We start from the raw sequence: 12,874 nt of genomic DNA on the forward strand, positions 1-12,874 counted from the left end.
TCATCTCTATAATTTGCTTTTCATCCCTCAAATTTCTAGGTCATACAAATCACAATATTCTATCATTTATGGTGTCTCTACATGGTTGCAAAATTTTTGGGTCATGCAAATCACAATATTCTATCATTTATGGTGGCTCTACATGGTTGCTTATTCATATTCCAAGATATCATTATCAGAGCTCTAGAACTCTTAGAAACTATGATGAGTGAATATATGAGGAATATGTATTATTCCATGTAACACCTTGTAGGGAATATTTCAGGCATTACCCCAAACTTGAACCCCATTGTGATCATACACTTAAGCATGGTGGCGTCTAAAGGGAATGAAGCTAGAGCAAAAGAGTCGCCAACAAGTTTTAGGAACTTGTAAATCGTTCACAGGGTGAAGGTTACACCCCTTAACGATCTAGGAGATCGTTAGCTCCAATAGGTCTGGAACCATGACTGGAAGTTCGATGATGAAGGTACAAATCCAACGTAAAAGAGATTGAACCTGCCCTAATAATATGCCTCTACTTTATTCTTTTCGTATTCATGTGCGCTTTCTGACTAACATGCAATCAATAGGTTTACCCTATACTTGTTTAATCTATGTTGGTTGAATATTAATGCACAAACAAAACTATTATTAGTGACCACTTGAATTATAATCAAATTAACTCTAAACAAGATTATTAGTTATCTTATAAAGCGTGATTACAAGTACCAATTCCCTTTAAACATGCATAAAATGCGTGATCAAGCAATAACAATAAATATCAAGCAACAATAATCATCATAACAATAAATAATTATCATCATAATAATTATTATAACAATTATAAAAATAATCATGACAATAATCATAATAATCATGTTAAAGCATAATAATAGCAAGATCCTAGGCATGATACCAACAAGATTAATAAAAAAACCCTACCATGTCAGTAAACATTAAAAATAAAAGTTTTAGCCCTAACATGATACTGACATGAATATTAGGAAAGACAATCAAAGGCATCATAGAATTCATAATTGGCATTATATTCTTTACCCTAAACATGATACTAGGAACTTATTGTTGTCAAGCTATACATCAAATTAAGAAAAGCATCCTAACATGATACTAGGAATCAAAATAACAACCTAAACATGATTTCTATATCATAATATCAATTAAAACAATTAAAGCACTTACTTGGATGTCTCGTACCTCTTTCTAATAACAAAATACACACGTTAGTAACTTCAAGGAAAATAATAAAATCAAACAATTAAATCAAATAATTGAAATAGAGATTTGGGACCAAACCCTCATAAATCAAACCTTTCACGTCTAGGGCAAAGGCAACTTCGAACTATGCTAGGTGTATCTAGATCTTGTAAATGCGGAATTTTGTTTGAGATAAGACTAGTTTAGAAAAGAGAGAGAGAGAGTATATCAAGAAATTCTTGATGAGAGTTGGTTATTGAAAACGGAGGTTTAGGAGGCTATTTATAACGAAAATCAGCCGAATTATGATAAAAAAGAATCAGAATTTCGAAAAGAATAAAACACGACGTTGTCGCCACACACACCCCTGTCGCCAGGCGACAGCCTATAGTGCGGTGCTGCAATAAGTTTTTCCACCCGTTTTCATATTTTGATAAAGTTTAAGCGTACGAAGGGTAAAACTGTAATTTCCTTAAAAACACTTCTTTTATTCCAAATAAAACTCTAAAAACTCAATTATCAATGCTTATCAAATTAGGATTCAAAAGAACCTTCTAGAAGATTCTAGAAGACCATAATCAATCCTAATTGAATTAGGAATGATAAATCATAATAGGCCCTCCCTTGGATCATTGGGCCGCATATAAAAATCAAACAGGGCTTAGTTCAGTAATTTGGCCACAACTTCCTCATTATTCATCGGAATTGGGCTTATAATATATTGTTGGAAAGCTCTTTTCGAACCCAATCCAACTACACCATTATTGGACCCTTGCCATGGACCAAACTAAACTGGATTGACTATTTTCATAAAATAGGTTTTCAAAAACAAAGAGAAAGAAAAGAATTAAAAAGTAACCGCATCCAATGTTATTAGGATCGTGATTCTACTTTGGATCTGAAGATGGGGGTAGGATCGAGTCATAAAATCGGATCGTAGGATCGACCGATCATACAAAAATTGCAAAAACTAAAAATTTTACTAAACTTTATCAATTATTTATTCATATTTAAACTGAATTAAGTATATAATAAAAATATATCAATTTTTTAAAAAAGTTATTTCCTTAAGTACATTACATGACGATAGTGTATACATACGCAATCTAAATTTCTAATACTACTTGTTACTTTTATATTCTAATTCCAATAAAAAAAAAAAAAGTTAACCTATGTAAAAAATCCAAAGAAATTAGCTTCCACTCACTAAATATTAACAGTTTTATGTAAATTTACATGCTTGCATTGAAATTAGATAATTAAATTCATTGTAACATAATCAGCTACATCAATCAAGTGAAATTCGAGTGAAATCAGGCAGAGTTGAAGCCACAATATCTACTAACCAAGAACAATAGTAGGCCCGCAAATTTAACTTATTTTAAACAAAAATAATTAAATAAATAAAAATTAAAGAGAAAAAATTAAAGAAAAATAAATAAATTGAAAAGAAACCAGTGGAGCAAGCCCATACTTAAGTCCCCTATGATAAAAATGTTCCTTTTAAGCTTATTTTGTAGAATCGGCCTTAGGATCGTAGAATCGTTGTCAATCCTATACGATTCTACCGATCCTATGGTCGATCCTACCGCAGACCGATTCTATGGACGATCCAGATCGACTAGGTGTATTAGGATCGTAGAATCGCATGATTCTACGATCTGGATCGCGATTTTGATAACAGTGACCGCATCACTAGACTTTCCACACTTTCACTTCATTTGATTATTATTCGACGTGAAAGGTACTCATCACTAGGTTTGGTTTTGGGGAGACACAAATGGGTGTCTACACACCCCCCAAATCTCCCTCTACGTAAACACTATATTTATACGCATACAAATATCGTAGAGGTAGAATTGGGCGTATTACCGCCACTTGAAAACGTAAGGCTTATTTAATTACTCAAATTGCAGTGGAAACATAACAAACTTTTATTAATAAAAAAAGGAATAACCATAATAACTGTTTCAAAATATTTCAAATAAAACTTGTCCAGACATAAATAAAATTAACTTCTAACTATGTGATCCCAATCACGACTCAAGCATGCTCACGAACAACTCCACACTACCAAAAATAGTAAACAGGGCGAACCAAAACAAAGAGAAAAACAGATTAGTACATAAAAGTGCAAGGCATGTAAATATTTTTATTAGGCAAACATGCTTTCGAAATAACCATTTAAATTTAAACTTGGCACAAGTTACTTTCAAAAATTAAACCTTCAAAGGGTAGTAATATCCATCAATAGAACTTTTTAAACCAATAGATTCCCAACTTATAAAATTTCCAATTTTAAGATATATCTCCAAAATCACTTTTTTTTTTCTCACTTGAGTGTGCACATCCCCCAAGTTAAACTATACTCGAGGAAAGACCAGATCATACAAAGCTCATGGTCTTACTTAACTAGTCCCGGGTAGAGGGACAATTAAAATATCAAATACTCAGGCTCATAATGTGGCTGCAATTTTAAATTAACTCAATCAACTGATTTACCAATTAAAAAACTTGTTAAATCAACACTTAAAAATCAATCCTTTAAATCGTAAAATTATATATTTTAACTCATCATGAAAATCATTAAATATTCTTACGCAACATTTATTCAAACAACATTAAAACAAACATTTACCAAAACACTCATTCAAAAATTGTATCAAGGACCTAGCCACCTATGCGTACCTTGATCACGAGAACAATAAAGTACAACTACTAAACTTGACCTGTTGACCACGATCGAGGAACTCCTCCTACACAAATAAAATAACCTTAATTAATATAAGGTTAACAAATTAAAATAACACAAAACCATAAACCCCATTCTATTGTGCATGAACTACCTAATTATTAACCATTATTAAAGAAATTATTTTAGTATCAAAATAGTGCTATTAGTATCAAAGTGGTAATGTTAGTGTAAAAAAAAAATACTTTAGCTTCTTAAAGGAATAATATTAGTAAGATAATGTAAGTAATAATAATCATAGTATATTAATCAAGACTTGTAGCAAAAATGAGGGTGAAGGAAAGAACATGACACTACACCTCCTTAGTAGCAAGTCACGGCAGAAGGTTAGCAGTAGAGTGGCGGCAATTGGGTGATCGTTGGTGGCGGAAGAGGTAGTTGTTCGGAGGTAGAAACTTGGTTGTGGGTTGCAGAGTTTATTTAAGCTAGAAAGAGGAAGGAAATAGAGGAAAAAAAGGGCGTGATGACAGAGAGAGTAGAGAAGAGAATTTCTAATTTTTGGTGTGAATAAGTGGGAAGAATTAAGGGTCTATTTATAGTGTTGAGGGTGTAGAAAGGATAGAGCTTCAGGTGTGATATGATTATTAGAAAATATGATAAGTTTTTGGGGTTGTTAAGTGTAGACACCTAAAAATGTCTCCCCAAAACCAAACTCGATGATGTACAACCTTTCACCGTCACTATTGGTCGGGTTCAATATTTAATCCCGAGAGTGCTTAAAAAATCGTGTTTAATTAAATTCAATTTTTGAATAGTCCATGGATCAGTCTTGATGTTTAGTCAAAGCATAGTTTTTAATTTTAGCCCAAACCTTTTTATTTTATTTTATTGTTATTTATTTTGGCCCAAACTTTTTTATATATTTTATTTATATTCTTATTTTAGCCCAAATAATAATAAAAACAGAAATGGCCCGAAATTATCAATCGGCACTTAAAATGCTGAACGAAATTAGGGTTAAAAATGAATTTAGACGGAAAAGTGGACTGAAAACTCCCGCGTCACGGCAATAGTCCACCGTGTCACGGGAAACTTTCCCGTCTGACGGTGGGGTTCCCCATGACACGGGACACCTGCTGTGACACGGGGGGTTTCCGTGTCCTTTTCGCGTAAACCCTTAACGCGTTTTCTCCCCCCAATCACTAAATATTTCCCGCGTCACACAAAAGTACACCGTGTCACGGGAATGTTTCCCGTCTGACGATGGGTTTTCCTGTGTCACGTTACACTTTTCTGTGTCGCGGTATACTTTTTTAGGGTTTTTTTTTATCATTTTAGGGTTCCGTGTGTTCCCTCAGCACATTTTTTCTATAAATACCCCCTCATTTCTGATGTACGGGGCATCAATTAATTCTCTAAGTTTCTCTCTTCTATGCTCTAGCCTAAACACTAGCCTACCCTTCTTCTTTTAAAATTCCTTCTTCAAGCACTCCAAGGAGTCCGTACTTTACTCGTGGTTCTGTCCTTAAGCCAAGATGTGAAAGGTAGAACTGTCCTTAAGCCCCAAATCAACTCTACTTAATTTAATTTAATTTAACTATTGTTTTATTATTATTTCCTTGAAGTTACTAACTCGTTTATTATTTTGTAGTTGCAAGCAAACAGAATCAAAGTAAGAATTATGTTCCTTTATTTCTATTATTTTTCTAACGATTTTATATTGTTGGAATTATTGTTAAATTGCTTCCAATATTGATGTTATTCTATTATATTTATGATCACCATATTGCATGTTAAAGGGAATATGTAATTGAAAATCACGCCTAATAAGATAATTTGGACAACCGATTTAGGTTCCTTTTTAATCTTGTTATTAATTCAAGTGATCACAATATTTTAGAATTATGTGTTGCATTAATATTAAACCAATTTAGCTTAATAATAGTTTGGAGCAAATTGAATCTCTGTTTGTATGCCTTTAAGATCGCATGAATCACTTTTCACTATAAGAATCGAGTAGAGGCCAATACAGGCGAATATGACTCCATGACTCACTTCGTACCATCATCCCCGATCCTCCTTTCGTGGTTCCGAACCATATGTAGTTAGTAATCTCATGGATTATGAATGGGGTGTAACCTTCACGGGTCAATCGTTGTTGCCTATCGTTGTCCCTTTATCGTGGTTACCTTTTATGATCCGTGAACGGTTTACAAGTTCCTTAAAAACTTGTTGGCGGCTCCCTACTTTCCTTGTCCCTAATCGTATTATGTCAATTCCCACTTCCTATGAGTGCCAATCATATTCACACATGCTTTAATGTAGGCGCACTTCTAACGACGTCTACAATTTGGCGACTCCACTGGGGAGGATTCTTGGTTATTTATCGATTTGAGTGATCGGTATTTAATTAAGATGAGTGGATGAGACTTGAAAGATTCTTGAAAAATATTCCTGTGATTAATTTGGTATTTTTTTGCATAAGCATAGACGTTTTAACGTCGCGTTTAGGTCTGTCCTGTAGGAAAAATTGAATAACTTGATTGCGTACGAAGGAAAATAGGGCACCAGTCAGATTTTCTAACTGCCGTGCCACGGCAGAATCTGCCTTGTCACGGTGCAATACACCGTCTGACGGTGTGCAGTACCGTGGCTTGGGAATCTCTACCGTGTCACGGCAGTCCTAAAATCAGTCTGGTGGTTTGTTTTCAATTCTCACAGTCAACTTCCTTCGATTTTTCTGAAATAACGTGTGTGTTCTACATGCGTCTTAGCCCCGGGGGATTTAAGCTTTATCAACCCAAAAACGCTCATGGCAATAAGGGTTCATCCGAGTTATTAAATCCACCCAAACCATGGAGTCGAGTTTGATTTCATCACGAACTCGCGGAGCCGCCCGTTGGCATATACCCTCAAGGGAGGCTGCCTTGCTAACGCGTCCAAACTCTTAACCATGGTACCCTTTTGACACACAAACCTTGACCAATAGTTGAACATAGATCTTGACCCTAGGTTGCGAACTTTTTTTACATCATCATGACTAAATGCTACATGGTTTGTTTGGTGCTAACCCTCATGTGTTTACTCTTTTTGTTTAACCCATGACCGAGGGTTTTTATTTCCACATAGTGATTAGTACGGACCTAAAATCGACTAAAATATGGAAAAACTCACAAAAAAGACCTGGAACTAAGCACCGTGTCACGGCAATTCCTACCGCGCCACGGTGATCAGTGCCGTGACACGGCGCATTATACCGTTTGACGGTAGACTGCACCGAGTCACGACAGTCAGCACCGTGACACGGTGCTCAGGGGAAGTGTCCTGTCAGTCATTTTTTGGTTTTTGTGCGTACGTATGTGGTTTATGTGTCTAGTTTGGTGTCATGTCTAGCTGTACGGTCATAACACGCGTCCAAAACCTCACTTAATCACTCACATGTCGTGCTCACACACTTTTTTCGTTAGTCGTGCACCATTTCATGACCGTATTTTAGGGTAGTCTTTTGTCGTTTTTTTTGTGTTGTTTTTTTTTCTTTCGGAGTAAGTCGGATGGTATCCTCCCATATATATATATTTTTTTTTAAAAAAACAAATAGAATTTCAAAATTCAAAATTTTTTCTCTAATTTTTCCGGATGGGTTAAGGTTAAGTTTGGTCATTAAAGGTGTGTTTGTTTCGGTGTCACAGCACTTGGTCAAGAAGCAGGGGTAGATTGTTACGGTTCGAGTCAATACCTCAACAACCTCTTATACCAAAGAGGCGTACAAGGAAACCACCACAATCATCTCCACAAGATCCATCTCCAGTCTACTTTCAACCAATGGCTACTAAGGAAGATATCGAGAACATCAACAAGACAATTGAAATGTTGTCTAACATGATGCAAACACTCACCACTAGAGTCAACATGGTAGAGCAAGACAATTAGAACAATGTCACTGCCGCTGCAATGGACAAGATTAAGGAACAGATGAGTAAGATTTCTGAATAATTCACTTATGTGGAGCAACCTGTCGCCTCTTTGTCCATAAGGGACAAGCTTCCTGAGAAGTTTTCCATTGTTGACATTCCCAAGTTCAAGCCTACTGATAATCTGCTTTTCCATTTGAAGGCTTTTTTCTGCAACCATGGCTCTTAAGGGAGTAGATGTGACACTCTTCCCTATGGTGTTCCCTCTTTCCTTAAAGCACGCCTGTCAACAATGGTTCTACTCTTTGGAATCCAAACATTTTGCGACCTGGGAGGATGTTGCTGAAAGCTTCATGAATCATTACAAGTGTAACATTCAGGCCAAGACTTCTGAACGTGAACTCTCCATTCTCAAACAGAAAGAGAATGAAGGCTTCACCACTTACTTAAGCAGATGGAGGGAAACAGCTGCGCTCTTGGTGGATCCCCCCAAAGAAAAAGATATGGTTCGCTTGTTCATTACCAATTTGACTCATAAGTACAAGCAACACTTGAAGTTTCTGCCTTTGAGTACCTTTGAAGCTGTATACGATATTGGAATCAATATCGAAGATGAACTGATGAAGACTGCTTGTAGCAACAATAATAACAACAACACTTGGAAAAACAAGAAGAACGACACTCCTTCTTCTTCATCTTCCAAGCCTAATAATGCTACCAACAATATCAATATCAATGATGTGCTGGCCCTTAATGCTCCTCCTCAAAGATTCCAAAGGCAAAGGAGGGTTTACACGCCTTTAGGAATGACTTATGACGCTGCTTTTGACCGATTGCATGGTCAAGGATTGATTATGCCAATCGGACCGTTTCCAGAACCTCGACCAGAGAATAGAACAGCTAGCTATCACTAGTGGAAAAAGTTTCAGTTGTAACGGGTTATTTGTAACGGGCAAAGCTATGCCCGTTACATTAAATACATTCGTAACGGGCAAAATATTGTCCGTTACGAATAAATATTTATTCGTAACGGACAATATTTTGCCCGTTACAAATAATACAGTATTCATAACGAACACATGATGTCCGTTATGAATAAATATTTATCCGTAACGGACAATATTTTGTCCGTTACAAATAATATAGTATTCGTAACGGACACATGATGTCCGTTACGAATAAATATTTATTCGTAACTGACATCATGTATCCGTTACGAATATTTAGACCAGCTGAAAAGAGGAGCCCATGAAAAGAGAAGCCCATGACTAATTATTAGGGTTTCACACTCCTAATCCTAGCCGTCAAACACCCAAATACCCCCATTCTTTCCTCTCTCCTCTCTCATTTTGCTAACTCAATCTCTCTCTTCTACGACTCAATTTACTCAATCTCCTCCATTTCACCACCCTAATTCCTTTATTCTCTTGTTTGTTAGAGTCTTTAGAATGTCTGAAGGACTATTACTCCCTCTACACCGTCGACGGCGGCGATAAGGCCGTCATCTTCGACCGTTTTTGCGGAGTTCTCGATGAAATTGTCAGCGAAGGTACTCATGTCCGAATTCCATGGCTCCAGAAGCCTTACACCTTCGATATTCGTACTCGACCTCACAATTTTTCATCAATTTTTGGTACTAAGGATCTTCAGATGGTGAATCTTACTCTTAGGGTTTTGTCTCGTCCTGATCAGATTCGTCTTCCTCATATTTTTCAGACTCTTAGGGTCCGTCATCAGATTGGAGTATGATGAGAAGGTTATTCCTTCTATTGGTCTTGTCCGAGACAGCTTGATTAAGAGGTATTCATTTTGTTTTTTCTGTAATTTTTTTTTCTGGAGATCTTGAGTTAGGGTTTTATTCAACGCATAAATTGTTTCTTGGTTTTTTTTTTTTTTTTTTTTTTTTTTTCTAATTTGAATATTTTGGTGTTAAATTGGTCATAAAGATGCATTTAGTAGGAATTTTATGCTATTGTTGTTGTTTTCCTTGATTATTATGTTGCAGTAGTTAGCTGATTGTGTAGTTGAAGTTATGACTTGTACATTTTGATTGATCCTGAGACTAGCTGTGTGTTTGTTGCGAACATTTTGATTGCACTACTGTGTGTATTTTATTCTTTGACTTTGTTTTGCTCGGATTCTAGGGTTTCTGTCAGTTTTTTTGTATGATAACGATGGCTCTTTCGATTTCTGCTGCGATTTCCCCTCTTTTTATTGTGTTTTAGTCTGATTTCTATTTTTTGTTTTGTTTGTTTTTTGTTTTGTTTTTATTCCTGATAATATGGTTAGGGATTTCAGTTGAATATGACTGTTTTTTTTATATAAAGTCCTCATTTTTTTTGGTTGAGATTATTTTATTTTTCTTAGAAATCGATTGCCCTTATAGTTTTATGAGGGATTTTAGTTGCGTAGGAAATTAGTCAGCTAGATTTACAAGGTTTTGAAAGCATTTTGATTTGTTTGGAGAGTTGAATAATATAAGTGTTGTTATTTATTGTGTTAATTAGCATGTTTTTGGAAAGTGTTGTTTATGGGAAACAATATATACAAGTACATTCATTTGTTTATGCTGTATGTTATTGATGTTCGATGAAATCCAACTGTGGGAACTGGTTTCCTATGTTCAAATGTTTTCCTGCGAGTTCTCTTAGTTAGATATCAGAGAAGCTACTATGTTCTATGATCCATCATTGATAATTCATGAAGGAGACAATGACGTTGTATACATAACACTGAAGTCGCAATAAAGATACTTAATCCTGATTGAATTATGCTCAGCCCTTAACTTCCTGCATTCTATCCAACCTTGCAGCATTATACACAGTGATTTAAAACTAAAAAAATATACTTCTGGACGCCAATTTCTGCCATATTATCTCTAACAACAAGCAGACTCTCACAACTGATGAATTAATGGGAAGAAGCTTGAGGATATTGTTCCATCTTCTCACAATTGTGATGTATGGCCCTATCCATGTCTTCTTTCTTCTTTATACTGCCCTTTTCTTGAACTAAATGGAATTCATCTATGTTTTGCAGGCTCCCCATGTCACTCGTACTGATTATCAGCTCCTTGACATAACTGAGGATGGTTTTGTAAGTATACTAGTCGCTAATGTGATTTTATTTGGCTTTATTCTCCAATGCTTCATCTGATGTCATTTGTTAGCATGAAAATCAAGTGGGATGTATCATGTGCACTATTTTTTGTTTTTCTTTTAATGGTAAACCGAACATGCAATTAATGAATTTTTGGATATATGTTAATTTCCTTTCCTTAGATCACTTTGATAAATAATATAGGCATGTTATGTTTTTAAGAAAATGCAGTGGTTGGAATCATTTTGTGCGTAATTATCTTTTATTGAATCTTGATTATGTTTGTGGAATTGAACGGTTAAACAATTGATTTTAACTTTTGATTAGCATGATTTTGCGTGAATAGACCAGGATTTGGAGTTTCTGTAGTTTTGAATAATGGTTACAAATTGAAATTTGTAACTGAATTTTGATTTTGTGCTCCAAGGTTTGAGGATGATGTATGGATTGAGATAGCCAAGTACCTAGATGGAAGGTCTCTGGTGATGCTTGCCACTACCTGCAAATGGTTCTACAATACTCTGTTACCAGAATGCGTGTGGAAATATGCCAGTTTACGTGATCTAGCAATTCCTGGTCCAGGAGACGTCTCTTTTAGCTGGAAAAACTATATGGTTAGTTTCTTGTTTACCCTTTCCTTTTCTGGTATTGAAGAGTGATTCACTTGGTTTATGTTCAACCAGTTTAAATGTAACTAGCATACTAAAACTACAAAATCCTATGCTTCTTCTATTTTGGATTAAATAACTTCTTGTACCTAAAACATAGAAACTCATCTGATAATGTCTTAAAGCCAATAAGTGAACAGATTACCGTGGTTAAAATTATTTGTAACATGCATGCCTGCTTCCATTTTCTTACTAACTTTATCCATAATCATCAATTGGGCAGGGAATATATGAGTATCCAATTGAGATTCAGTCTCTTTTCTTTTTTGCACTGAGATGTGCCAAAAACATGTTGAAAGAAGTGCCTGACAACAAAGAATTGCTGGACAAGATCAACTCCAAGATCAAGGCACTTAGGTACCATATTCGGTCATATTACTGGTTTGATTATACCTAGTTAAATAACATATACCGCTATAAAACAGAGGAATACTCTCACACTGCTTTAAACAAGTTCAATTTATCCCCGGAGTCAATTCCTGATTGATTATTCGAGTTCATGCCCTTACGAGGTGGTTATTTCATTGGCAGTGTCAGCCCACATGGATTTCAGGTGGTTCTTACTTGGTAACTGCATTGTTATCTTAAGCTAAAATTGTATATATTATTTTTTTAACTTTGATAAATAATATAGGCATGTTGTGTTTGATTCTTCACTAGTGTAGTTTGCATTTTTTTGCTTCAGATCTATCGATTTTTTTTTTTTTTTTTTTCTGATTTTGGATCTTTCTTTGCTAGTTTAGGTATGGTGATAAGTAAACCGAGAGTACGGCAAGATATGCTACTCAAATCTTCTCCAGGGGCTTCAACAGTTCAACACATTTGGTAGTGTTTCCTCCAGTTCCTCCTCTGCTGCCCCCTTTGCTGAAATCACGCCAAAATTAAAGAACAATAGGAACAACCCCAGAAAGAACAACAATCTAATTATGAGCAAACGAGAGAGCAACGAATTGAATTTGAATCTAATCTTAGTTATAGCAAGTGCATGACTTGTTTTTAATTTCTTTAATTGATAAAATCATTTGAATGTTGTATAGCTTTTGCTAATTGAATTTGAACTGTATATTTGTATAAATCATTATTTAAAATTATTTATTTTTTGTAATTGATAATTTATAATAGTAATTTAAATTTGGTAGCAGACTAGCAGGTATCACCTGCTGGATTTTTTTTTTTTTTTTTTTAATTTGGGCTCAATTGTATTCGTAACGGGCAATCAGATTGCCCGTTACGAATAACCCGTTATTTGTAATGGGCAGTTTGATTGCCCGTTACGAATAACCCGTTATTTGTAACGGGCAGTTTGA

The 12,874-nt window shown here is 35.3% G+C and overlaps 1 protein-coding gene across 13 annotated transcripts; it reads left to right on the top strand.

Annotated features, from left to right (window-relative positions):
- Positions 1-9,096: 9,096 nt before the first annotated feature.
- Positions 9,097-12,672, top strand: LOC145634778 (putative F-box protein At3g61730). Of its 13 annotated transcripts, XM_081686162.1 has the most exons (8): positions 9,097-9,349; positions 9,517-9,600; positions 10,613-10,760; positions 10,840-10,896; positions 11,327-11,513; positions 11,791-11,924; positions 12,099-12,134; positions 12,306-12,672. In XM_081686162.1, exons 4-8 carry the CDS (start codon positions 10,889-10,891, stop codon positions 12,394-12,396), a joined length of 456 nt encoding a protein of 151 aa, XP_081542288.1. In that variant the 5' UTR covers positions 9,097-9,349; positions 9,517-9,600; positions 10,613-10,760; positions 10,840-10,888; the 3' UTR covers positions 12,397-12,672. The 13 variants fall into 13 exon arrangements, 6 of the variants coding, with proteins under 6 accessions (XP_081542288.1, XP_081542290.1, XP_081542291.1 ...); XR_014113547.1 differs by having other exon boundaries at positions 9,097-9,600; positions 11,993-12,134; XR_014113549.1 differs by having other exon boundaries at positions 9,097-9,600; positions 11,993-12,134; positions 12,311-12,672.
- Positions 12,673-12,874: the final 202 nt, after the last annotated feature.

Source organism: Chenopodium album, chromosome 6, assembly GCF_948465745.1.
Source record: "Chenopodium album chromosome 6, dcCheAlbu1.1, whole genome shotgun sequence".
Classification (NCBI taxonomy): Eukaryota; Viridiplantae; Streptophyta; class Magnoliopsida; order Caryophyllales; family Amaranthaceae; genus Chenopodium; species Chenopodium album.

Bases quoted from the DNA above. Each gene is read 5' to 3' on its own strand.
- LOC145634778 (XM_081686162.1), top strand. The intron at 11,925-12,098 runs GTACCATATTCG...TTTCATTGGCAG, and splicing joins TCCAAGATCAAGGCACTTAG to TGTCAGCCCACATGGATTTC. The intron at 12,135-12,305 runs GTAACTGCATTG...TTTCTTTGCTAG, and splicing joins TTTCAGGTGGTTCTTACTTG to TTTAGGTATGGTGATAAGTA.